The sequence below is a fragment of the Electrophorus electricus genome, chromosome 7 (assembly GCF_041902795.1).
Source record: "Electrophorus electricus isolate QZ-2024a chromosome 7, ASM4190279v1, whole genome shotgun sequence".
In the NCBI taxonomy this organism is placed as follows: domain Eukaryota; kingdom Metazoa; phylum Chordata; class Actinopteri; order Gymnotiformes; family Gymnotidae; genus Electrophorus; species Electrophorus electricus.
This window is the reverse complement of record NC_137503.1, coordinates 29,445,290-29,471,671: the sequence shown is the minus strand read 5'-3', so window position 1 is coordinate 29,471,671 and position 26,382 is coordinate 29,445,290. Positions and strand designations below refer to the sequence as shown.

General features: G+C 54.2%; 1 protein-coding gene across 2 annotated transcripts in view; it reads left to right on the top strand.

Annotated features, from left to right (window-relative positions):
- jag2b (jagged canonical Notch ligand 2b) overlaps positions 1 to 23,614 on the top strand; it is a 32,759-nt gene extending 9,145 nt beyond the window's left edge. Inside the window, exons 3-25 of one of the 2 annotated variants that reach the window (XM_035524323.2) lie at positions 2,489 to 2,543; positions 6,744 to 6,998; positions 7,864 to 7,924; positions 10,453 to 10,583; positions 11,092 to 11,211; positions 11,365 to 11,478; positions 12,413 to 12,526; positions 13,922 to 14,035; positions 14,513 to 14,559; positions 14,759 to 14,935; positions 16,453 to 16,615; positions 16,780 to 16,944; positions 17,032 to 17,145; positions 17,232 to 17,459; positions 17,570 to 17,686; positions 17,995 to 18,022; positions 18,665 to 18,750; positions 19,108 to 19,221; positions 19,312 to 19,427; positions 19,562 to 19,813; positions 19,993 to 20,124; positions 20,898 to 21,048; positions 21,468 to 23,614. In XM_035524323.2, the coding sequence (XP_035380216.1) occupies positions 2,489 to 2,543; positions 6,744 to 6,998; positions 7,864 to 7,924; positions 10,453 to 10,583; positions 11,092 to 11,211; positions 11,365 to 11,478; positions 12,413 to 12,526; positions 13,922 to 14,035; positions 14,513 to 14,559; positions 14,759 to 14,935; positions 16,453 to 16,615; positions 16,780 to 16,944; positions 17,032 to 17,145; positions 17,232 to 17,459; positions 17,570 to 17,686; positions 17,995 to 18,022; positions 18,665 to 18,750; positions 19,108 to 19,221; positions 19,312 to 19,427; positions 19,562 to 19,813; positions 19,993 to 20,124; positions 20,898 to 21,048; positions 21,468 to 21,955 (3,342 nt within the window). In that variant the 3' untranslated portion in view covers positions 21,956 to 23,614. The remainder of the gene's footprint in view (positions 1 to 2,488; positions 2,544 to 6,743; positions 6,999 to 7,863; positions 7,925 to 10,452; positions 10,584 to 11,091; positions 11,212 to 11,364; positions 11,479 to 12,412; positions 12,527 to 13,921; positions 14,036 to 14,512; positions 14,560 to 14,758; positions 14,936 to 16,452; positions 16,616 to 16,779; positions 16,945 to 17,031; positions 17,146 to 17,231; positions 17,460 to 17,569; positions 17,687 to 17,994; positions 18,023 to 18,664; positions 18,751 to 19,107; positions 19,222 to 19,311; positions 19,428 to 19,561; positions 19,814 to 19,992; positions 20,125 to 20,897; positions 21,049 to 21,467) is intronic. The other variant, XM_035524324.2, reaches the window with a different exon arrangement.
- Positions 23,615 to 26,382: the final 2,768 nt, after the last annotated feature.

Sequence of the window (26,382 nt, the reverse complement as noted above, 5' to 3'; positions counted from 1 at the left end):
GAAGCCCATGAGATCCCTGATGAGAGGTCCTCGGGGTCAGCGGCAACTTCTCTCACTGCAGCACCCTCTAATTTCAACCCCCTCCCCACTCAGGTCCCCACCGTGGGAAGCTGCACCTACGGCTCAGCCCACCCCATCCCCCGCGCGCACGGCCCAGTGACGACGCGACCTTTCCTCGCCTCTCTGTCTAAGCACGGGAAGGTTTCAGGGTGGGGCAGGTGGCTGCTCTTCTCGTGGCAGCAGGGGGTTCACTGCCAGCAGGCCCTCCGCCCCCTGCCTGCGTCAAACGCCACACACGGTCCAAGAAAACGCTTCCATTACAGATCAGCTGGTGGTTGATGTGGCGGTCTTTACCGTAAGCCCGGCAGGGAAGGAGAGCTTGGAGCCTGGGGGATGGAGTGGCAGATGAGGTCACACGGGCCTGAACCAGTCAGTCCTCCTTAGCGCGCATATATAATACATATCCTCGTTCTCAGACTTTCTAATCAGGAGTCTGATCAAGTAGGCTGACTTTCAGAAACTGCTCTCTGTAAAACGGTGAGTGGTGACATCCGTCTGCACGGATGCCTATTTCTGGGGTGTGTTTGTGTGCGAGTGAGACGGAGAGAGTGAGTTGCTAGGGAGGTGTGTGTGTGTGTGTGTTGCTAGAGAGATGTTCCTGGAGAGTCAGGGAACGCAGCTGGATGGCCTGTCTCAGGAGTGGGCTTTGGGTGGGGGCTTCGTTCAGTGCACACCTCCCCCACAGCCTTTATCTTCATCCAACCATTTAATCCAGCTAATCAGAGCCAGGGTGTGTGGGAACAGGACCATGCCCTGTGCTACTGATACACACACACACACACACACACACACACTCCGTGTCTGACCCTGCCACCTTTCCGTGGTCAATAGCAGGGACAGCCCACCCTGGCACCCTGCCGAGGAGATAGGTACTTGGGTGCCGAGTCCTGCGCGTTGACCGGTGCTCACTCGAGCAAGGCCGCACGAATGCCTTCTCGCACACAGACCCGCACACAGACGGGGGTGCCACCCCGCGACCCGGGGGATGGGCTGCGAGGTCAGAAGCCCCGCCGTGTGCCGCGATGATCCACGGCTGGTGTGAAGTAATCTCTTGTGTGTCCTCACGGCTGCGTGGCTGGGGCCTCCTCGCTTCCAGACAGTAATCCCATAATACACCACCCATGCCCCAGCGCACAGCTCCAAAACACACACAGACACACAAACACACACAGTCTGACTTTTATTTGTGTCGCAAAGCCTCTCTTCACCTCCGGAGATGAGAACGGCACACGTGTAAGTCCAAACGGGTCTTTGTCACCGTTCACCAGCACGGAGGTCGGCAGGGGTCAGCTGAGTGACGGTGTGTTCTCGTTGCCGGTAAATGATGGCGAAGCAGTGGTTTTGGCTGCGGGGCCTCTCTGCCGTGACGTACCCAAGCCGCCCGGCCTTACCTCATTTGTTTACGCGGCGTTCAGTTTCTGTTAACGAGCGAGTCCTTTGAATACTGTTTCCAGGGAAATGTGAGCGGTCTGGAGACGGTGGCTTTGCCATAGGAAGTGGACAGAGGCCACGGCACGCTCGGGGCGTGCGGCCTCGGAGGCTGAATAATTCACTACCCGGCTAACGGTGTCGGCTTACGCGCTGCGTCGCACCATTGTGGCCGCTTGCCTTTTAAAGGTGACAAAATGGCAGTTGTTTTCCCCGCAGTGGCCCCGCCCACTTTAAGATTACTCGGCTCCGAGCTCAGCTGGGGAAGGGCGGGAGAATGTCGCGTCGTTCGCGAGTTCGCTCGGCGGCCGGACAGAACGAAGACTCACTGATCTAGAACGGACTGACTTGTTGCCTGCCCGTCGAGCTGATATTACTGCGGCGACACGATCATGTGTCGGGCGCCTGCCGTGCAACCTGCGGTCCACCCTGACGCCGGCTGACGTCCCTGTGCTTGGAGTGGAGTAACTACCTCTCCAGCTCTGCTAGTTCAGGCACGGCTGCGTGGAGTTTGGGGAAAGGAACAGCATAAAGTGCACCCAACAGTAGACGCGATCCCCTTGGCTCAGTGACCTCCTGTAGTTGTGTTTTGCGTGTGCGTAACGTAGCTCTTGCGTCGTCGTCGTCTTTTGTTTCCTGTAGTGTGCTTGAAAAAACAGGCTCTGTGAAGTTTTCAGACATGTTCCTCTGAGATGCTCTCGTTAGTGAGGAGCACTTTCTGATGAAATGAGAAAAGTGAAAGAACCACTGCTATTAAGAGTCTCATTCATGCCTGTATCTCCTTGCTGTGTGTGTGTGTGTGTGTCTCCTGATTCTGTTCTGATGGTGCCTTCCTGTATTAAGCGGGATGGTTGAGTATTTTGTGTGTGTGTCTCTCGTTTGAGAGTTGGTGCTTTTACTTCTCCCTCTTTGTTTCTGAAAAGCATTTCCTGTTCTGTCTCATACCCCTATGTGGTGCTGATTTTTTTTTTGTGTGTGTGTGTTTCCCCCTCTCCTACAGCGGTCTTACACACTTATAGTGGAAGCTTGGGACTGGGACAACGGCACGCAGCACAGTGAGTATCACCTTCTGTACTGTTCAGCTGAACGTGTCAGCCATTGTTTGGAGGCTTCAGTGACCGCCTGCTTCTCCTTGGCTCTGTAATGGATGGTGCTGACGTAATGTTTTTTGACTCATCTTGAGGAGATGAGACGACGATGAGATGTTGTCTCTCCAGCTGAAGGGCTGAGACGCGTGCCAAAAGCGGAAATCGCTGCAAAGAAGCCCGCTATTAAAAAAAAAAAAAAAAACACGGGATGAGTCATTAACAGGAATCTCTGAGGGCCGTGCCTTCGGCTCCGAGCCGCGCACGTGCGTCTCGAGTGGGACGGCCCAGTTCCGTGCCAGCGGCTCGTGGAGAAACGGTGTCGGAGGGTCGTAGATGAATGACGCTGGGGCAAATGCAATAGGATGGGTGAGCTGATGAGATGAGCTGGCCAGCCAGAACGTTCCTCAGGGAGAAGCCGTAGGCAGACTGCAGGCATGCACAGACCGACATCCCGCACACGTTGCACCAACGTTTGCGCACACAGGTGGAGCCCTGGTGGAGCGTCCGCTTGGAGTAACTGCCCGGTGCTCACTCTCATGGCGTGATTAACCCATAAGACTGCTGTGTCCTGGTTAGGGGTTGACCGATTGATTTGGGGGCCTGACCGATATTTGGAGCCGTTATTCTGCGTTTACCCGATTATCAGAAGTGGCACTTAAACCTTGCTGATAAATGTGTTTAACAACAACAGAATCCGCCTCTGTTGTCTGGCCCTGTGTCCTGCCCGGAACATCATTGTATTGCTTGAATGATGCATCAAGTAGAACACACACACTCACACACACTGCTCCCCCCCAGCACTCTGGGACCGGTAATACCAACAACCAACACTTTTGTAGTCTGTCTCTGTCCTGTGGGAATGGCGCAGAGCCTGCGTTCGCGTCCATAGCGACAGGAAAGGTAAGAAAACGTCAAGGTTGATCAACGGAGTTCGCGAAAAGCACAATGCATTTGGTCATGTAATTTCACTCACTCACTCTCCCACGCGCGCGCACACACACCTTGAGATGACGACTGTCATCAGTTTACTTTCCGATGCATTAGTACGCTAAACAAACGCGACCGGTGCAAGCGGCATGAGCCCTGCTGATGCGTGTGTTTGGTGAGAGTGAGGTTTCTGCACACCAGAGTTTGCCCCCAGCGCTTTCTACCTGGAAACCCTACAACATCGCGTTCTTGCTGCATCATGCAATCTGCAGGGATCTCACTGGTCATGAAATTTCTGGAATGTCATGGAATTTTAAAGTCTATTCCAGACATGGATAGTCAAGGGTTTTTGGTGGGTCAAGGCCTGGAATGTCAGACACTACAAACAAAATTCTCTAACTTTGTTGCTATTTATCAGAATGTTATTTTCACGTGATTCCTGTGTTGTGTGAGTGTTAAATGGGTGTGGAAAAATGTAAGTAACCATAGAAACCAAAGTCAGCCATTTAACAGCATTAAGACAAAACCTTGGCTAAGGTCTAGAGTAGTTTTTTTTTTTTGTTTGTTTTTGTTTTTGTTTTTTTAATTAATTCAAATATTAAAGAACTGTATTAAGCTTTTTGAACTTTTCAAAGAAAAGTTCAGCTCAGATGTTTTAGATTAAAACATGCAGGGAAATCGCAGGCACCATTACCGAGTTAACAGATATTTTAATATCCTTCCCACAGGAGTAGGCTTCCGTAACGCTCGTCCCCATTCCGGTTGTCACTGTGGGAGTAGTTTTCATTGTGTCTCTGTACACGCGGACTACCGTGGTGAGGCTGTAAAGTGACCAGCCTCTGAGAGTAGTGGAGACAGTTGCTGTCATTCCTGTTGTGATTTGTGAAGCTTTTTGTTGTTGTTCATTTTAAGGGAGCTTTTAATTTTAGTTTTATCTATTTAAAGATTACTTGACAGATTACTATTTAAAGGTCACTTGTTTTTGTTACTATTTTGTAACCTTTGTACTTATAAAGCTCAACGCGCGTTGTTTTTTTTATAATGACATTTGTCCTAATCTTAAACATGCTCATTTAATGAGAGTAAATTTTGCAAACATCAAATTTATGGCCCCAAGTATTGGTTTATGGGTGTCTTGATTGCCGGTGGGCCGTGGAGCGGGACGTCTCCCGGGCTCCATGGCGCAGGCCGATGCGGTGATGCTCTAGGGGAGTGGACCGCCGCGCCATCAGGCTGCAGCTGTATCCTGTTTTGCCTCGCCGTTCCCGCTGCCTTTGTCTGGCTTGAGGAATTGTCGGTAAGAATGTGCTCGAGCGCAGGAATCTAACCAACGCCAGAGAAGGCGGGGCCACCGTCCGGCGAGAGGGGCCAAGTGGGGGCTTTTGATGTGCGGATGTGATCGGTAGGATGACGGCCTCTGGAAAAACGCGGCCGACGCTAAGCCGTCAGGTCCCGTCTCCCGTCCTCACCCCGACCTCTGTGGGACACCCCGACCTCTGTGGGGATGGCCCGGGGACGTTTTTGTTTGAGCGGGGCGTGAGGCTCACTAGACTGTGCACTCGATATGGCCGCCAAGCAGGTGTCCCAGTTAGAGGCATTTGCTTTCTAGCAGCTGCTGTGTAGTTGAACTAGAGCCGTCCACGATGCCTCTTTTGGAAGAATAAGGTCGCTTAGTTTAAGGTCATTCGTATCGGTTAAAGCCGTAGTCGGTCATACAGAAGCTCCTTCTCAGAGGTGTAGCTCCGTTCCAACCGCGCTGTTGTCGTCGAGAGCGGCGGCGGCCTCCGTGCCGTGGTTCCCTGCCCGTGCCCGCTCTGCGTGGATGAGGCTCTCGCTAGTCGCAGCTCTGCGACGGGCGCGGGGATCGCGGGTGAACCGCTGCGCTGTTCCGACGTTGACGGGATGCGTGACCGCATGCTGGAATGTTTTGCGTGTGTCTGCCGGTCCTTCTGCGCTTGCGTGCGTGCGTGCGTGCGTGTGTTCTGGGACCCCGAGAGCCTCAGGAAAAGTCCCGTCGCATTGTGTTTACATGACAGGAAGAGCTTTGCTTGGGCCAGTGTTTAGACACTGGGCAGAGCAGCGCAGAGCTGGACCTATTGTTCTTTATCTGGAAGCAGCTGGGCTATTTCTGTTTTTGTTGCTTAATTCGTCTGACGTTGTCGGTGGATGCGGAGGAAGGGGCGTCTTGTTCTCTGTGTGTGTGTGTGTGTGTGTGTGTGTGTGTGTGTGTGTGTGTGTGTGTGTGTGTGTGTGTGTGTGTGTGTGTGTGTGTGTGTGTGTGTGTGTGTGTGTGTGTGTGTGTGTGTGTGTGTGAGAGACGGTGGTAAGGAGGAAACTGCAGACCCCTACTTCCACTGTGCTTGTGTGCTGTCTCTGATCCCACTGCGATAAAGCCTGCTTTCCGCGTTGGCGGAGGTGTCGGGGTGAAGCCTGGCAGAGCCGGCATCGTTAAAAGGGAACAGGCGCATCTCTCCATCAGGCTTGGGCCGTGGTGCCAAAGGCGGGGTGGTGTGTGTGTGTGAGGATTCATTACGGCCCAGGGTGGGAAAGTCGGGCCTTTCCTTCGCTCTGGAGAGGAGGCTGCCCGTCCTGTCGCTCTGCTCAGTCTCTCCAGTTTCCATGAGTACGGGTTGTTCAAGGGGTACCAGTGCACGGCTTTGCCAGGCAGGAAAGCCTGAGTGGTGGGCCGCATCGTGTTCTACCAGGGCTCTGCCCCGGTTTGAGTTCTGCATGGTGGTCTGTGGTGCATGCATGCTTTTGTGTGTGTGTGTGTGTGTGTGTGTGTGAGCATGCTGCTTTTAGCATGCTGTTATGCCTGCATTCTCTTGTGCATGTGTGCACACATGCTGTTTTGCCTGTGTAAGCGTGTGCGCACGCTGTTGCCACTTCATGCTCGTGAGCGTGCGTGCATGCCCTTGCGCGTGTGCTGTTGTGCAGGCGTGTGTGGGTGCGCACTCGCATGCTGGTGTGCATGCGTGCTCTTGTGCTTGCATACTCTTTTTTTGTGTGCGCGCGCGCGCCCTTGCTCTGGCGTGTGTGCGGCGCCTGTATCTCTCCTCTCGCTGAGCCTGTGTGGGAGTGGATGGGAAGGACATGGAGTGATTTCTATTCCTCCGAGTGCTTGTTAAAATTTCCAGCGCCGCCGGCAGCAGACGTCTCTCCTCGCACCCCCCAGGCGCCGGGGGGCGAAGGAGGGAATCGTTAACGGCGCTCCTAACGCCCTCTGCTCTCTCTCCCCAGGTGAGGATCTGCTGATCGAGCGCCACGCCCACACAGGCATAACGAGCCCCGGGGATCACTGGCAGGTCTTCTCGCACCCTGGCGCCACCGCGCGCTTCGAGTACCGCATCCGGGTCAGGTGCGACGAGAACTACTACGGCAGCAAGTGCAACAAGCAGTGCCGGCCGCGCGACGACTACTTCGGCCACTACCGCTGCGATCCCTCCGGGAACGTCGTCTGCCTGGAGGGCTGGATGGGGCAGGACTGCCGGACTGGTGAGGTTCACCACCATCCGTGTATACGTGGGTGTAGCTCCCAGCACACCCAGTAACGCTGAGACGCTGGTAGCAGTGTACCGCGAGCTGGCCTGCGCCAACAATCATGCGTGCTATGGACTGCCGATGCTTACCAACCAAATGTGGCTTGTCCGTCCCGGTAGATCAGAGTCCAGCTTGCCACCGGTATAACTGGAGCTGGCTACTACAGCTGCGTTTTGCATGGAAGTGTCCTGGGTGTTTTGGGCCCCTGAGGCCTATTAAATTGTGACCTTTAGCACCAAGTAATGGCCACCTGCCATCAGTGGCTTCACAGGCCAGTAAACTTTATTCCTTAGTCTAAGGTGAGGTGTGTGTGTGTAAACGACACCTCTGCCGACCTGCAGTCACACTTTCCACTGGGTGAATTAGCTCGGTGCATGTGGGAAGTGTTGACATCTTACACCGTGTCGTCATATAAACAATTTGCGAGCCGGTTGTTTTGGTGTGTGTGCACGCATATGTGCGCTCCCGTGCGTGCGTGTGTGTGTGCGTTGGATGTGAGGTGGCAGGAGGGCGTTATGCACTAAATCACCAGGCTGACCTAAGTGACCAGACTCTGAGAAGCCGGTGGGTGGTGCGTTACGTAGCCCTACGCTGGGCCGTAAATCTTGTCTTTGTGTTCCATGAATCCTCCCCTCTACTCGTGCCTGTAATGGGTCAGTGCAAACAAACAAGGCTGACTCGTGTTTTTTCTTCTCCCATTTCTTTCTGCCCCCCATCATTCTCTCTCTCTCTCTCTCTCTCTCTCTCTCTCTCTCTCTCTCTCTCTCTCTCTCTCTCTCTCTCTCTCTCTCTCTCTCTCTCTCTCTCTCTCTCTCTCTAGCGATCTGCAAGCAGGGCTGTAATCTGATTCACGGAGGCTGCTCCAAGCCTGGCGAGTGCACGTAAGTGTCTTGAGTGCGCTTTCACGCTCACTTAGTGAAGTCGACCTGTTTCCTCAAGTTCATCAGACCATATGCATGCCTTCTGATCTGGGGGGGGGGGGGTCTGACCTATTTACTGTACCATTAATTAACGAGCGCACCTACGCCTGCGTTTGGGCCTCCTGTGTGTTGTTTGGGGCTGAATTGCCGTCCTCCAGAGGCCAGCAGTAATTGGGACAGGCCTCTGGAAAATTGTGGTGCTCTCTGCGGTTTGCGTTGCGCTGCGGCGTTTTGCTCTGGGTGTTGCCCATGCGGAACTGTCAGGAGAAGAAAAGAGCTGTAGTCTTTGTAGGAGGTCTGAGGAGCGCTCGCCCCCGGATGGGTTCTGCACAGGCCTCCTGCCCGCTCATCTTCCGATCCGGATTCCCAGAAATGATTCATGGGTGTGGATTACAGGACCCGCATATAAAGCATGTAGTACCTGAACTGGCTCCCACCTCGAGGCACCGAGGCAAATGTCGTGTGGAGTTAAATATGATAACACTCGATCTACATCATGCGGTTTTGAACCAGTAATCATCGGGTGTTTTCTGTCTGAAAAATTCTAAATATCTAAAGTGCTTTGCTATTTAAGAATAAGCGGGTGTAAGGTTTGGCTGTGGAATTTCCCAGTGCTCCCTGGATCACAGATAAGTGTTTTTACCCTCCTCACCTCCTAACCCTCCTGGTGCGTGTTACGCAGGCGCGCCGGAGCTCAGGAAGCAGCCGGGCTTCCTCCGCGCTCCTCTGCCGCAACCATCCCCTTCGCCTCTTCCTGACTCGGGCTTAACGCCTGGACCGCCGCACTTCCTAATCCACAGGAAGAGCCCAGCCTCCTGCAGCCCAGGGGAAGGGTTTCGCCGAGGGACCAGTTGAGGAGTTCCGTGCGACGCGAGGCCGGGGGGATCGCAACGTGCCGTGTAGACCCCGAGACCTCGGCCGAGCCGAGGGTTCGGTACCCGTGAACAACGGACGGAAGGAGTCTCGTGGCGTGGCCACCGATGTCACAGCAGGGTTTTTTTTGTTTTTTTTTTGAGGGGGGGGGTTGTTCGTGCCACGCTAGCGGCAAATAGAAAACAACAGAGGAATGTGTATTCCAGCATTCCGCCTGGCACACGGTGGGAATGCGAGTACTGACGGATGGGCTTGGGAAGCTTGTTCGGGACGATCGTCGACTTGTCTTTGCACGTACGCCGTCACGTGCCAAGTTGCTCCTTTTTTTTTTTCTTCTTCTTCTTTTCCCTTTTTCTTCATCTCAGTCGGAGCGCGCAAGCTCACGTTCGGCTGCGCTTAGCAACAGCGAGCGCCTCCGAGCTGCCGCTCCTCTCCGCGCGCCCTGGCCAGCCTACACGCCGCTAGCGAGGTGGGATCTAGGCAGTGCAGGACTGGGCGCGTCCCGTAGGGAAGACTAGTCCTGTCCTGTGAAATCTTAGCTGTTGATTTACTGTCACGCAAATATTTGCAAATAATGATTCGCTGTCTTTTTTTTTTTTTTTCTTTTTTTTTGTGCTCATCCATCCATATTTATGTTGCTCTGTTACAATAAGTGAAACTTTTCTGTGTACTTTATCAAAAAATAGGCAGTTGTCATTGATAACAATACTAAGCTAATTACTAAAATGCACAAAGAGTTTGAAGATACTACTGGAAATCTCAGACCATGTTTTCTTTTGCACACATTTATATAAACACGTAATGGACCTAATTTGGCGATGCTTCCTTAATGTTGCGGAAAATTATGGAGGATAATGCACAACAAACAAGGTGTTTGTAATGAGCAACAGTTTTATCCTAGATATAAACATACTGAAATAAAGTTTGAGGTCTCTCTGCAAATTTCCTACAAGCTGTCAAACACGTGCGCTGTTCCCACCCTTAAAGGAAAGCTACAGAGTTGCGTCAGGGTCAGTCACATATTAGGGTGGTCTGAGAAATATGGTCTGAAAACTCGGCTGGCCCAGGTGCTGCGGGTACGGCTCAGGCAGCAGGGGCCTGCGTTCCGGTAGCTTTGCCCCGAGCCAGCTGATGTCAATGCGCTCAGTTCCAATCGTTTTTCGCAATGGAAAAATGATTGTGAAATCTCAACAGTCTGACACGACGAACAGTCGAGATTATCTCGATCTGGCCCACCACAGGCTGCCGCAGAGTAACTGCTGCCGGACTCCAGAGGTGATGGAGGCCCTCTTTCCTGCAAGGCTTCTGATGGGAGGCCTGCTTCTCCGGTGGGCTTTGCGGGGGAAGAAGTTCTCTCTCTTTTGGACGACAAAAAAAAAAAAAAAAAAGGTTTTTAAAAAAGGCGTTTGTCTGTGCTCGTCACACAGGACAGGCGTCTTAAAATAGCCTGCTCAGAAATGACAAGACAGCTGAGGCGGAGGGTTAGAAAACCACTGGCATTGCTGTGGTGGATTCCTGCCGTAAAGCAGAGATTAGCTTCATCCCGAACCTGAGTCCGCCGGCCTCTTCTCATTTTGCCATCGGTTGCTGACGCTGGCGGCTCTTGTGGTTCACAGGTGCAATTATGGCTGGCAGGGGCAGTTCTGTGACGAGTGCCTGCCCTACCCAGGCTGCGTGCACGGGACCTGCGACGTGCCGTGGCAGTGCAACTGCGAGAAGAACTGGGGCGGCCTGCTGTGCGATAAAGGTAAGGAGCCACGTGATCAGAGGCGTGCACGTGACCCTGGGGGTGGGGGGGTAGGAATCTCACTCATCCAGAGCTAACATAACCACTCGAGAGGCGTGCTCTCGGCCGCCGAATCCGAACCGTGCGTAAGAATTTCCGTCACGTACGCCGAGCCGTTTCACTTCACAGCCGTGCGTGTGTGGCCGGCGGTCACGTGACGGAGGGCTCGCGCCGCCCGCTGCGTATCGGTGTCGCGCTCGGAGTGCCTCTGGGACACCCAACACCCTGGCGGACCCCAAGCCTGGAAGGAGCTGTTAAAGACCAGGTGCCCTTGAGGTCACCCTCCCCCCCCCCTCGCTGCCCTTATTTATTTACCCGCCCTTCCGCACGCCACCTGCCCCACGTGAGAACAGCCCGGGTTCGTTTGTTTGTTTTTTTGTTTTTGTTTGTTTTGTTTGATTCCGAGCGAGTTCCGCCGCCCGTTCCCCGATCTCTGGCTGAGGAGTCAGGCGTGTCGTTCTGTGTGCAGATCTGAACTACTGTGGTACCCACCACCCCTGTGTGAACGGGGGCACCTGCATGAACTCGGAGCCCAACGAGTACAACTGCGCCTGTCCCGAGGGCTACTCCGGCAAAAATTGCGAGATAGGTGAGTGTGACGGTGCGCCGTGGATCGGGTGGCGTGACGTTATCCCTGCGGGCATGGCAGCGCCAGGCGCCGCTCCCCTGCTGGGCTGGAGAACAATGCCGAGCTGCTGTATATGTGCGTCGAGTTAACTGGGTGTGGAATTGTCCTTTGCAGCTGAGCATGCCTGTGTGTCCAACCCGTGTGCCAACGGTGGCACCTGTCACGAAGTTTCTTCCGGCTTCGAGTGCCAGTGTCCACCAGGCTGGGAGGGCCCCACCTGTGCTAAAGGTGGGTGGGTGTGTGTGTGTGTGTACTGTTCAACCTTGTATCCTTGCTCTTTCCTGCCTCTCACTCTGTCAATCCCCCCCCCCCCCCCCCCCAAACCCCCCACTCATGCGTACGTACACTCTCTCTCATGCACACTTGTGCAGATGCCGTGGCCAGCGGTAGCCCAGGCTGAAGCAGGGCCCTCCCAGTGGGGTTCCTGTGTCTGCTGAGCCCAGCTGAGCGCCTGTTGGGGCCTGGATTAGGGCACAGCGATGCTCATCGCCGGGACAGGGGGGATTTGCATAATCTGCCTTCGTTTGAAGTGACCCGCTTTTGGATCTGCAAATCGGGAACGCAGCATGCAGCTTTCTGCCCCTTTCTTACCTTGTCTACCCCCCACATTCCACACTGGCTCCACCTTTCTACAGTGCTGCCTTTTTCCTCTTGATTTGGCATGACTCCCCCCCCCCGGACCCCCCCCTCTCTCTCTCTCTCTCTCTCTGGTGATCTTCCCTTCCCCAGTGACTGCCATATCCCCCAAGTCACGTGCAGGCCTCTGTTGCCATTACCGTAGCAACAAGAGGTTGCCTACTGGAATTTGGCATTCTCCCTCTTTGCAGCCCATGCTACCAGCCCCACCCCCTATCCGGCCCTCGCGGCCACGCTAACGCTTAGCCCCGTTGCACCCCTATACAGGCCCTTATTTATGCTGGAGAGTAAACGTGTGGTAAGGGAACGTGAGGGCAGCTCAGAGGAAGACGCACGCTTGTTCAGGTCTTAAGCACCCTGCACCTGGGCCCTGTGCTTTTGTGCCACTGTCAGAAGTGGCTAATTCTCCTCTGGATTAGACTGAACGCAGGACACGCACACACATTCTGTCATTCTCCCTCCCATCTCCGTAGCCGTTCGCTGGTCAGCCCCTGCCCCCTGACCACGCTCGTTTTTTGTGTTGCAGACCTGGACGAATGTGCCTCGAGCCCTTGTGCCCAGGGTGGGACGTGTATAGACCTGGAGAATGGTTTCGAGTGCCTCTGCCCTCCACAGTGGGCGGGGAAGACCTGCAAAATCGGTAAGATGGGGCCATGCGGTTGCTTTTAAACGTTTTGATCCTCTCATGTGTCCGCATACAGAAGATAACCTTAGAAGTCTTTTTTTTTTTTTTTTTTTTTGTCCTTCACACTGTATTGCTTGGCCATTAATTGAATAGAGGTTGGTCTCAGACTGCTTAGTACGGAAGGATCCGACCTACTTAAAATCTGAATAATAAAAGGTCTTGTAGGGATGTTGGGAACGTAAAGTTAATAGAATAGTAAAACTAGCTTAATCGTTAGAATGTGTTGGCCACTCCTGACAAAATCGACCTTGAAAAAGCGCCGGGCTGCGGTCCCTATATTCAAGTTTGTGAAAGTGCTGGCCCGTTTTCTTTGGTTCTTTTCTGTTACATCAGAATATGTCTGTGAAAATAAATATTAAATGGCACTCTGAGATGTGTTTAAGACTGAACTGAAAAAGGAAATCAATTTTGCATCTAGATCTGTGATGCATCCCATTAATCGCATTAATTACAATTCCATCGCTGTACCTCTGTTGACAAACATGGCCGTCGACGCATGCGAGTGTTGATCTGGCCTTGGCGAACATGAGCATGGTCAACTGTTTGAGTTGCGTGCATGGTGTGTGATGAGCAGTGCAGCATCACTGTTTTGCTGGAGGTTGGTTTGTGTTTTTTTTTGGGGTGGGGGGGAAACTGGGGGTGGACCTGGGGCGCCCGCCACTGCAAGCTCAGCTCTGAAGTAGCTCCGCACGGGCCCTGCGGCGACTGGATACTTTTTGTCCTCCGTCGGAGGAAGCACAGGAAGTGAGGGAGGAAACGGATTATGACCTGTAAACAAGCACACAGGGGGACACCTGAGCCGGCATGCTTGCTTTACGGGCTGAACCTTAGCTCGTGGCTCGCGTTTCGCCTCCAAAAAGGCACGGCCCGAGTCGCCTCCCCGGCTCAGGTGTCCCGCGGGACAGGAGCCCAAGGGAGCGGCGCGCGCCTCGCCAGCTGATCCTGCTGAATATTTAACTGCCCGATACGCCCGAGCTCTTTCACGGCACGGCTGTGTGGGTCACGGCGCCAGATCTTCCTCGGTTCCATTCTGAAAGCAGCGGAGAGCATTGGCTTAGGCAGGAGACTGGAGAGGAAGAGGATAAAATTAGGAGCAGTAGATGGATGGACCTAATGTCAGCGTGGAGTCTAATAGCCGGAGTCATGCCAGTCTGCAAGCTGGTGCAGGGTTACAGACTAAGAGATGCTGCAGAGTGCTTAATGGTGGTGGGGCTAAAAAAGGAGACCTTTTGATTTTTCTCTCTCTCTCTCTCTCATCCCCCCCACCCACCTTCTCCCTCTGTTTCCTGGTTATTTCGGACACGTGTTCCTCATCCGTCGCTCTCTCTCTCTCTCTCCCTTAATCCACAGATGTGAATGAGTGTTTGGGGAAGCCTTGCATAAATGCTTACTCTTGCAAAAACATGATTGGTGGATATCACTGTGACTGCTTTGAAGGATGGGCCGGACAAAACTGTGACATCAGTCAGTATCTCCACACCGTGTTCCTTTCCCTAACCCTGCTGCGGGCCCTCGGGTCTCACTCTTTTACTGGCGACTCCTTTTTTTCCTTCCGTCTGTCACGGAATACACACACGCTCGCGCACGCACGTCCGCACGACCCTACGTGCTGTGGAGTAGGCTGTCCTGGTGTCCTCTCCAAGGGTTTCCTCTCTAGGCACCTGATACTCCGCGGGGACACGCACACCACACAGGGCATCGTGGGCTTCGGCTCCTGTTGCATGCTGGGTGGGAGCTTCCTCTTGACTGGCCCGTTGGCCTGCGCCGATTGGCTTGCGCTAACGTTCCCGTGTCTGACTTACTAACCCCCAAGCTCCACCTCCTTCCTCCGAACTACATGCTCATTATTAATGACCTTTACCTCATTTTGTTTTGCCACGAGAGCTTTTCTCGCTGTTTCGTTGACTCTCCTCATTCTCCTCTCCTCCCCCATCCTCACAGACGTAAATGGCTGCCACGGACAGTGCCAGAACGGCGCAACGTGCAAGGTACGACCCGTCTCGTTACAGGTCAGCTGGCTCCTGAAGGTCCTGACCGTTTCATTACATTTACGGCATTTAGCAGATGCTCGTATCCATAGTGACCTACAAAAGCGCTTCGTCATGTTCTCATAGAATGCACCCTCAGCCAGCACGGTAGGTTAGAGTTCAGCACGCTGCCGCTAATGACACGGTTATTCCTCCGTAGGAAGGGCCACGGGGAGCGTACCACTGCCAGTGCGCGCCAGGCTTCGTCGGCGCCCACTGCGAGATGCAGAGGGACAAATGCGCCAGCAGCCCGTGCCGGAACGGCGGCCGGTGCCACACGGTGCTGGACGGCTTTGTGTGCGAGTGCCCGTCCATCTACGCCGGGCTGCTTTGCGAGGTGAGTGGCTACCTGGTCTCCTGAAGGTCACCCTACACTCCTCTCGGCGATCTTGCTGGATGATGCAATGGGCGCATCTGTGGATCGTGCGGTGAGACGTTTGCAATCCGTTACGATGGAGAGAAGCTGGCCGCGGTCGCCGTTGCATCATCCTGCCGCCTTTGCGCCGTTCTCGCGTGCTGCGCTCTCCTCGGCCCCGCCCCCTCCCGTCCTGTGCCGCCGGGCTAAATCGGGAGGCCTCCTGGCAGACCGCCACTGCCGGTCCCGCGCAAGTGTGACCCGGGGAACCGGAGCAGACCCCTCAGGCCCGCCACTCTGCCCTCGTTGTTGGACGGCCTGGCAGAATAGTCTGGTTTGGGGCCAGTCACCACCCTGCAGAGGGCCTGAAGCGGATCTTTACAGAGGTGCGCGGAGCTGGTCTGCGGCCAACCCTGGCTCACTGTACAGGCTAAAAATAAAGGCCGTAGTGAATGAGGCAACTCTTATTAGGGCTGCCTGGCAAGCTGCCTGCGCCGTAGCCCATGAGCGAGAAGTCCTTGGGGTTTCTTTTGCATTTGTTTGTTTGTTTATTTTTAAAAGCAACGTTCGATTCACGCCTGGCACGGTGTCAGGCCTCGCAGGCCTTACAGGGCGAACGTTTTGATTCGCGAGCGCTCGTGTACGTGAGCCTACTTTTAGAGCCCAGAAGCCAAGGCTGACGACAGCCCGGCCCTGGACCCGCACGTTTCCGGTACGAGCGGGGGCCCCCGGTGACCGGAGGCCCGTCTGGACACACGACGCCACGCTGCGGAGGAGCCGTGCGAGTGGTTCCGCAGCCCTCCACTGTATACACTGCACGTTCCTCGTAAAATAAACAGAGCGCGTGAGCAGAGCGGTGTGGACGTAGGGCCCCCGTCCAGCTCCGCGACCCGGCGAAACACCGTAAATGGCGACCCGCCGCGAGGCGTCTTCCCCTCGGAGCCTTGTTTAAATTCCCGGCAAGCCGGGCTCTCCCGGAGGCCGTGCGACGGAACGGTGGGGCCAGACACGGCTGGCGTTGAGAGGCCTGTCGCGGCCCCCGTGCGCACCAGACAGCACGAGGGGCTGATTTATACCCGCAACACTTGGCTGCTTCGAATACGGAAATATTATGGGACGCGCACGATCTCCCGGCCTGCGCCTCTGCGGCCTAGAACGTTGGCGAGACCAAAGTCGCGGCTGAAGAAGGGGAATCTTTGAGTGTGTGAAAGTGTTTCACGTCCCTGCTGAATGTGCCCGAGAGGAGAGGAAGGAAGGCCAGGTTTATCCCGGCGTTTGGTTGTGACCGTTCGGCTCCTGGCAGACTTCCACAGCGCACGCTGCTCTGTTTATCTCCATGGTTTAAGATCGGGCTTAAAGAACTGACGCAACGAGTTAATGAAAGCCTCGCTTGCTGGCTCCTTTTCTGTACTTCTCCTCTGTTTCCCCTTTGTCTTCGCTGTTTCCCTTTTTAAAACTTCTACCATCTTTGTTTCTCGCTCTCATATGTGTGTATACAGGTGCAAAGTGTCTCAAAGTCGAACCCTTGTGAACCCAACCCGTGCAAGAACGAGGCGTCCTGTCACAGCCTGCTGGGCGACTTCTACTGTGCCTGTCCTGAAGACTTTGAGGGCAAGACCTGCGCCGACCGCAAGGACCACTGCAGGACGGCCCCGTGCCAAGGTAAGAGGCGCCAGCCGCGCCTGGTTTCACCAGCTCTACCCTCCTTTACTCGGGTTTCAGTTTCTGGTAAAGCTGATCTGCTTACTGACATCTCTCTAGACACTGCACTGATGTACCAGGACATCTAAAGAACGGATTTGTTTTATCCTCCCTCCCTCTGACAGTGATTGACAGCTGCACAATTGCCGTGGCGACTAACGACTCGGACGGCGCGGTGAGGCGCATCTCGTCCAACGTGTGCGGCCCCCACGGTCACTGCGTCAGCCAGCCCACCGGCAACTTCACCTGCACCTGCGACGCCGGCTACACGGGCGCCTACTGCCACGAGAGTGAGTGCCCCGCCGATCCGGGCAGCGTCCCCGCGCTCGCACCCCGCTGGCCTTACCCCTCCCCCTGTTCCCCTTTCCCTCCCCCAGACGTGAACGATTGCGTGAGCAGCCCGTGTCGGAACGCCGGCACCTGCATCGACGGCGTCACCTCCTTCCAGTGCTTCTGTCCCGACGGCTGGGAGGGCAACCTCTGTGATCTCAGTGAGTCCTGCCTCCTTCCTCTAACTCCTCCTCCTCCTCCTCACTGTGTACACACTCATCCCTCTCCCATCTCGCCCCCCCCCCAGACGTTAACGAGTGCAGCAGGAACCCCTGCAAGAACGGCGGCCACTGCCACGACCTGGTCAACGACTTCTACTGCGAGTGCACCGACGGCTGGAAAGGAAAGACGTGCCACTCGCGTGAAAGCCAGTGTGACGCCGGCACGTGCGCCAACGGCGGCACCTGCTACGACCACGGCGACGCCTTCCGCTGCGCCTGCCCGCCCGGCTGGGCCGGCAACACCTGCAACACGGGTGAGGTCTCCCACGCGCAACAGAGGGCCCTTGGGGGCCCGCGTGGGCCGGTGCTCTGGGATCGGAGCAGAGCCTAATGTTGACGCCGCCTCTGTCTTTCTGTGTCGCAGCGCGGAACAGCACCTGCGCCTCCGGCCCCTGCGCTAACGGGGGGACGTGCGTGGGCGGCGGGGACGCGTTCACCTGCATCTGTAAAGACGGCTGGGAGGGACCCGTCTGTGCCCAGAGTGAGTACCTGCTGGCAGTCCTTCATTCGTTCTCAGTACTCCCAAGTCTTCAAACTGAACTTGCGTTCATTAGCAGTGCTGTGACTGAGCGGTTCATCTCCTCCCTCCCTCTCTCCCTCCTCCTCCCTCCCTCCCCCTCTCTCCCTCTCTCTCTCTCTCTCTCCCTCTCTCTCTCTCTCTCTCCCTCTCTCTCCCTCTCTCTCTCTCTCTCTCTCTCCCTCTCTCTCTCTCTCCCTCTCTCCCTCTCTCTCCTCTCTCCCTCTCTCTCCCCTCCTCTCTCTCTCTCTCTCTCGTTTTGTTCCTTGCAGACATCAACGACTGCAACCCTCACCCTTGGTAAGTGAGTCTGTGTTGGTCTCCTGCTGGTGGCTGTTGTTCCTACTGTCTGTTCCTCTCCTTCCCTGTACAACACCGCCGGCTGTGAATAGCCCCCCCTCACGCCGGCTTTCTGCCCAGTTCCACCCCTCCTTTCTCTCCGAGCGGATACGAGGCCTCGGGTATTGGGGGGGGGGGGGGGGGGGGGGCTGCTGGGTCGGTGGCGAAGCGGGACGTGGGGAGTTGTTAAGGACAGGGGAAGATGTCCTTAAATCACCCCCTGAATCCGACAGGCTGGGAGACCCCGGGCCGGTTTTAATGGGGTGCACAATGGAGCCGACGGTCCTTAAAGGGTGCCCCCAGCGGTGAGGGGTAGAGGGAGTGGGAAGGGGGTCCAGGCCACTCCTTTCTCTCGCCGCCCTCCCGCCATTCTGTCCCGCTGACCTGCGAACAGGGGGAGTGGTGAGGGGCAGCAGGGATTAGCATCTGAAAAGTGTGGCGTTGCTGAACGGGACGAGGCCTTTGTAGCCCTCTCTGTGTCTCCGTCTCCCTTTCTTTCTTCCCGGCGCCCTTTCATCTCTCCATCCTCCGCGGGAAGGGCGGCTTGACCCCCCCCCCCCCCCCCTTTTAAACTTTTGAGTTCACTCGTCTTCCTCTCTGCAGCTACAACGGCGGGATCTGCGTGGACGGCGTGAACTGGTTCCGGTGTGAGTGCGCCCCAGGCTTCGCCGGGCCCGACTGCCGCATCAGTGAGTATCCCTGGGACTAGCGGGACTGGCGGCTGCCCCGATAGGGCATTTGAAATGCCAGGTTGCTTAGCGTCCCGTGCCCTTTGACCTCTTCGGGGGACAGGGGTCAGGACTTGCTTACAGATGAATTATTCAGGCGGCAGCAAAAAAAAAAACAAAAACCTTAAATTCCTCGCCCCTCTACAGGAGCCGATTCTTTGTCTAGTCTGACTGCTGATGCCTCTTCCAGGCTTTAGGGATTCCGTGCATCTCCTCAGCATGGTTATCGGAGGAACTGCGTCCCAGCCCCGCCCCAGCGTCCCAAACGCTGTTTGTTTGTTTTTTAGATGAAAAATGAGTTTTCTCTCTCCCCCGCAGACATCGACGAGTGCCAGTCGTCGCCCTGCGCGTACGGCGCCACGTGCGTGGATGAGATCAACGGCTTCCGCTGCATCTGTCCGCTCGGCCGCTCCGGACCTCGATGCCAGGAGTGTGAGTAACCCTCGGCTCCCGCGGGCCCGTGCCCGGCCGTACGCCCGCCAAGCGATGCGCCTAACTGACGGTCTCCCTCTCCGTCTGCAGTCATAGGCATCGGGAAGGTGTGTCACTACAACGGCCTGCAGTTCCCTCACGGCAGCCGTTGGGATGAGGACTGCAACAGCTGCCAGTGCGCCAACGGCAAAGTGGAGTGCACCAAGGTGAGGTCTCGCGATCCGGTGCCGTGTTGCACGGCTACGCCTGCCTCTACGACCATACACGCACTGTAGGAGTGGGAGTGCATGCATGTGACCTCTGACCCCCCCCTCTCTCTCTCTCTCTCTCTCTCGCACAGGTGGTGTGTGGTCGGCGGCCGTGCCTGCTGCCGGGAGCCCCGGGGCGAGAGCACTACCCCTGCCCCGGGGGTCGCGAGTGTCTGAGCCACGACTTCCTCACATGCCTCTCCCCACCCTGCCACCACTGGGGCTTCTGCTCGAGCCCCGAAACCGTCCCGGCCGTCCACACCAAGTGCGAGCCCAACACGGGTTACCTAGACAACAGCTGTGCCCGCATCACTCTCATCTTCAGCCGGGAGAAGCTGCCCACGGTAGGTCAGGTTGATTGGGAGCCGTTGCAGCCGGCCCTCGGGCCGGATCCGGACCGCGGCCCTGTACTTTAGCCCTTCTCTCGTCTTCAGATAAACGTCACGCGCATTCCAGGCCTGCGGGGCCCTGGGCCGTGAGGTGAGCGGGCTTTTAAGTTCAGTACCCTCGTTTCTCCTCCCAGGGCACGACGGTCCAGGTCGTCTGCTCCGAGCTGAGGTACCTGTCCGCCATGCGCAACCTCGCCAGAGACGACGCCCTGCTGGTCCTGTGTGACCTCTCCTACACCAGCCAGGACGCGGTCGAGGTGGCCATCGTAAGTCCGTCCGTCAGCTTTTTCCGGGCTTCCGAGCTGTGCTATTAAAGAAGTCTGTTGAATGGCCGAGTGCTAGTCCCGCCCGACCTGTCCTGCATCCTTCGTCACGCTGTTCACACCCCTCACCGCTGTGCTAGCGCCCAACCAGGTCATGTCCCGTCGTGCGGCAGAGAGGAGAGTGTGTGACCGTTCCCGTTCAGTCCCAGCTCCTAACAGTAAGCTTATGTCGGACAAGTTTACATTTGCGAGATGTAATCCGCTTTGCCTTGTTGGCAGTAGATTTTCAGCTTGTGTGAGTCACTGTGGCTTATGTTAGATTGTAAGTACAGCCACTTTTACAATGTGACGCAAATCCTTAGCCGGCATCGGAACGAGCTTCCCGACTGCTGTAAGCCCCGACACGCCCGGCCGCAGGCTCTCGCGTGTCAGAGTGCGACTGTATCCGGTGGGATGGTTTTCATGATGGGGGTAGAAACAGTGGAAGGTCCGTTAGCCAGCTCTGTTGCCCTGCTCCATTTCACCGGCTTCCCCCGCGCGAAGGTGCCTGTTTGCTAGTAACGCAGCGAGTGGTTGCTAGACATGCTTTCCCTCAGTGTCCTCTCTCTCTCTCTCTCTCTCTCTCTCTCTCTCTCTCTCTCTCTCTCTCTCTCTCTCTCTCTCTCTCTCTCTCTCTCTCTCTCTCTCTCTCTCTCTCTCTCTCTCTCTCTCTCTCTCTCTCTCTCTCTCCCACACGCACACACTCTCGTAACATGGCTGCCGTTGGCTCTCCACAGTCGCTCCAACAGCACGAGCAGCCGGACCACAGCCGCATCCAGGAGGCGGCGAGCACCATCGTCGGCGCGCTGTCCAAGCGCCACAACAGCACAGTCCTGCTGGCCGTCATCGAGGTCAAAGTGGAGACGCGGGTCATGCCCCAGTCCGTCGGTGAGTACGGTGACACGTCAGACCCCCCCCCCCCCCCCCAATCCCCGCCGTGCTTATCCGAGCAGCTTGGGGGGCCCTGAGGCCCAGCGTGACTCATCATCTTTTTTGTTCACTCGAAATGGTACTGAATGAGAAGAGCATGACTAAACTGTCTGCACCCTTCCAGTCATTTATGACTCCTAAAGAGCCCTAAATGGCAAGGTCTCATGGCCTTCTGGTGGTCATTTCCTCACATGGAGACCTTGTCTTGGAAACTGGGTGTCCTGGAAATGACACGCCTTCATTTACTGTGGCGTGTGTCACTTCCTGGCATGTTTCCGCTAAACGACCGCGCCGCGCTGTGAAACAGCAGTAAAAACCTTCCCAACGCGCACGTGGTCGGAGGTCTAACGGGAGCTTTCGCTGTGTTGGCTGCTTAGGTTACCTGGTGACGCTGCTCTGCGTGCTCTTCTCCGCCCTCTGGTTCTTCTGCGTGATCGTCTGCGTGTGGTGGACGCGCAAGCGGCGAAAAGAGCGGGAGAGGCAGGAGCGCGTGTCGGCGGAAGAGAGCGTCAACAACCAGTGGGAGCCCCTCCGCATCGTCGCGCGGCCGCAGCACAAGAACAACCGCCACGCAGAGTACGAGCGCGCCAAGCTCATGGGCCCGGCCGAGCGTGCCCGCGATGCCGCCGACGGTGAGGAGGAGGAGGAGGAGGAAGAGGAGCTGGAGCTGGCCGAGGGCGGCAAGCGGCCCGTGCAGAAGTACTCGAAGGCGACGGTGCGGGTGAGCAGCGAGCGCGTCTGCACCACGCGCAGCGGCGTGCCGCTCAAAGCGCCCCACCGGACGCCCACCAGTCCCAAGGACAACCGCTGTAAGAACATCAACAGCACCCCTGCTGGCCAAGACCCCAAAGAGCTGTGTGTATAGACGCTGCCAGGCCGGGGCGCGCAGAGACAGGCTCTGTCGAAGACACACAGGCTTTCGAGTTCGAGAGAGAGACTGACAACGTTCATTTGGTCCCCACTCTGTTTTTGTATTTGTTTTTGTTTTTGTTTCATCGCTTTGTATTTCCCATGCAGAGATGTTGCAAATCTGGACAGTAAAGTGGACAATTTTTGTTTTCCCCCCTAATGATGCATTATTTTTTTATGTACATATGAAGCAGATTTGTTTTAGTTTTTAAGAAAAGGCAAAGATGGCCCATGTTGTTTTCTTTTATTTTTAATGGCGGGGAAGAAACACTCAGTAGAAGAAAAATCTAAACTGTATAAAGATGTTTGTTTACAGATTGTGGTTTTGTTTTGTGGCGAGTGGCCTGCGTTTGGTCCAGACGTCGGATGGGGCAGCCAGCGAGGTGCCCTGGCACCGTGGGCACAAGTCGGAAATGTCTCCGCGTTTCTCCCTCCATATCTGCCTTACCGAGCTCGCGGGTCAGGGTCCACGGAGTGTTTCCTGCCGTGTCTGTTGTCTTGGCTGAACGCTCTTTAAAAAGCAAAACGAAAAAAATGACACGGGGGGTGGAAAAAGGATTGCAGTATTTTGAGTTGGTAGCAAGTGCCTTCTGACGAGCCGTATGTTTCTGTCTCGCTGCCGAGGTCGATCACGATAGATCACTACAAACAAGGGAGGGTTCGAATCCGAGCAACTCCCGCTTCTCCACCGAGGTATTTGATCAAAGAAAGACAAGAAGTCTGTAAATATATGTATATAGTAAAGGAGTCGCTGTGTATATGTGAATTTAGTAAATTAAGACAAGTCACTTTTTTATTACTATTATAATTATGACTGAAATATATTTTTCTTTTTTTTGTTTACAACGCCATTCCTTTTATTTATGCCAGTTGACATGGGCAGGTTTTATAAGTATACAGCGTCCCGCAGACAGAACAGTAATCAACGGTCATCCTATTTTTGTTTGCTTTTCACTTTAAAAGGCGAGTAGTTCTTTAAGATTGTGTGGTGCATCATGGCGTGTGTTTTGCCTCCATAAAAAGGAGAGAAATTGCCCCTTTACGACGTCTGTCCTTCCTTACTGTCATAGAATGTTCTGGAAACCTGTGGAAGCTCCCGAGGTGCGTCTCCGCCCACTGGGCCACACGTGCCTCACTGGTTAGGACATGGGTCTCGTGACGTGAAACCATGTTCTAGCTGCTCTGTCCTGCTTTTCTGGTCAAGGCTTCATGAAGGGAACAATTTTAGTTGTAAAGCATTTGTTTTCGAGGTACCAACTCTGAACATAAATGGATTACCTCAGAAGTGGCTCAACTATCATTTTTGGTTTTCATGGATGGCTCCTGACCTCCATATCGGAGAGGATGCAAAAATAAAAGAATTTGAATATTATCCTGAATTAATCTGAACAGTTGGTAAAACAAAATAATACCTAAAGCTGGATGTGCATTGTGGGGAAGGAATGGGGTCAGAGAAACTTAAAAAAAAAAAAAAAAAATGTAATTTCTTTTTTTTCTTTTTTTTTTTCTTTTTTTGTACAGAAGAATTGCTCTGCAAGTTTTGGTTCATTTAGTGGAATTTATGTTTGTTCTTAGAAATAAATCAAACTATTTATTAAAGCATTTTATAACAATATGCTCAAGAAAACTATTGTGCTCTGGTATTTAGTGGTATTAAGACACCGCCATCTCACCGCTGGTTAGTCACTACACTGGGTGCTCTGGAGTCTTGCTCCAGCTCTCTCCGCTATCATCTCAACCTCACCAGTGATCTGAATGGGAAGAGAACCTTCTAGCCGTTTGGGCACGGAATCCCTTATTTGCTGCTGCATCAAGAAAAAGAAAACGCTCGTACGTGTAGGGGGAACAACCTGTCCCGGGCTTCATTTTTTCAAACAATCAGGCCGTGTAAGCAGACCCGCTTAACCTTCATGCTGCCAGAGGTGAGGAACTGGCAGATCGATACAGGAACCCCTCCCTTCCAGTCAAGATGGGCCCGGGAGGAAGCAGCCAATGGCGGTGGCCCACTGCGGCTCGGCTGACTGTGTGCCTACCAATGGGATGCGTCGGTTTCTTGTGGCTTCATGCATTGTGAATGTTTCATGAGGATGCGTACGGTGATGCTGGAAGTTTTGTTATGGTTTTGTCCCAGGAGGGACTGCTGCTAATGGGCTGGTCCTCTGCTGGAGCGCTGGTGTCGACTTCCAAGTCTTTGATAATGGGGCTGGAGCTTGTCCGTGTTTTCAGTACCGTCGCAGGTTTTATCCGAGCCAGTAAGAACTTTATGACCTGGGTAATTTAAAAATGATAGACCTAGTAGGGTAATGTTGCCTGTTGGGTAGTGGGTTAGGTGGCGTCCTGTCATTAGACGTATCGTTAGCAAATATCAAGCCCCTTTATGTATCAGGCACTCCAGTTGTGTATATCCTAATTACATCCGAGATAGTTCACTTGGAAAGTGGGCATTTTGGTAAGAACTCCCACAGACGGCTCTTTCATTTACTATTAGCACAGCCTGAGTGGAAGCATAATTACACATTAGATGGTGACACACACAAACAGGCAGTAATGTCTTCTGGGAAATGCAGCGAGCCGGTCCAAACCTCCCTACTCGTGTGAGCCCACTTCTCGCCCCCCATCCCCCCATCCGTCATTTTCCCAGCCCAGAATATTTCCCGCTGGCTCGGCTGACCTACATGTGCCGGGAGCTGAAGGATCTGTAGGATCTGTAAGGTTGCTCCATGTCTCCCCGTCCGACACCACAGCATATGGCTGAAAGGCGACACCAGATTCCTGGAGTGTCTCCCGGCAGTCAAGGACGTCTAACCCTCGCTCATTTATAAACACTGTGTGTGTACGATGACCCGAAATGCCAGGTACTCCCGTCTCAGCCAGCCGTCTGCCTGCTATCAGATCCTGCAGCTCCGGTAGCCACTCCGCCTTCTCCCGCCCTCTATTTGCCGTTTCAAAGCCGCCCCAAAATGGGTTATTTGGGTGATTGCAGTGCATTGTGCTTTCAACGTTCGCCCAGGCACACTGGCAAGTCGGCGCAAGAAATGTCTGTCAGGTGTGCACAGATTAGAGTGCTTAGGTGAGTCAAAACCATTTAGCTTGACTCATGGGTTGCTGAGGCTTTGAAGCCACGCAGACACTAAGCTCACTGAGTGGGCCAACAGGATCCGTGCCACACTATCAATCGCCATCTAAGGCATCTCTATATCCCACTTCTAGCCTTGCTCCATGAAACTAAAGTGCAAGGAGCATTTTAACCCTTTATGGCACATGACCCGAAGCTGCTTAACTCGAGTTTAGTGTTGCTATGGAATGAATGAAACAAAGTTGGGGTTATTTAGGACTGTACCAAAATTGCGTATTTCGGGTAGATCCGATCCCTACTGGGAGGAGTAGAATCTACATTTGCTTCGAGAGCGTTTAAAAATGGCGATAAATATTCAGTATTTGGCACTTTTTTTTCCCACACAAGTTGTCCGTTTTGTAGCTATACAGTTTAAGCTCGGTTTAAGTTTGTTCAGGTCTAAACTGCAACATTTTCATTGGTATATTAAACTATTACTATAAAAGTCTCACTTTACAAAGTTCTACTATTGCAACACTAGCTTAAAGATTTCATGCCATTACATTATCAGTTTCTGTCCACGGTCAAGCGAGATTGCATCTTTAATACAAAATCTATAACTCCATATGTTCTAATACAGGTGCAGAGTGATTTTTATTAATGTTACATAATGATGGGGTCATAGCGTTTAATGTCCTGTAGTTTCCAAGAAACGGGGTGGCTCGACTTACCCACCGACTCAAATTTCCCCACTCATCAATGCAAGTTTCATTCTCAGCCAGACGGGCTACTGAAAAAGTTCAGCTTCGTGAGGTTTCCTGACAGCTAGCTTCGCTCGGCCTTCAGCTTCAGAACGTAGGCAAATTCTTCAGCAACGCAGCTCTGTTCGCTCCCTGGTAACATTGCTTTGGCATCCTATTTTATTGCACTGATAAAGCTTTACGGTGGCCCAGGGTTTTCATGTGACCTTTATTGCATGTTTTCTAGCACAGGTGAGTGCGGGTTCGTGGGGACTAAAGTAGGCCTCCTCCCACTCGCTGTCTCTACGGAGCGCTGCTCTACACACAAGCAGAATTGTCCGCAGCTGTCACAGCATCATACAGCGATATTTCCCTCTTATAAAGGGAAAAATGGCCCTAGCAACGCCTAAAAGCTCTAACTCAATTGGCATACGAAGCAGTGAAGTTGATCTAAATGGTCCCTGCGTAATAGTTTCGTAAACGACGATAGAGGATCGTTGGTGTGATATTCGCAAGCAGCTCGCTGAGCGATGAGGCGTGAGAAAGGTGAGGTGCAGAATTGCATGTAAACGCGAGCCATTGCAGTCA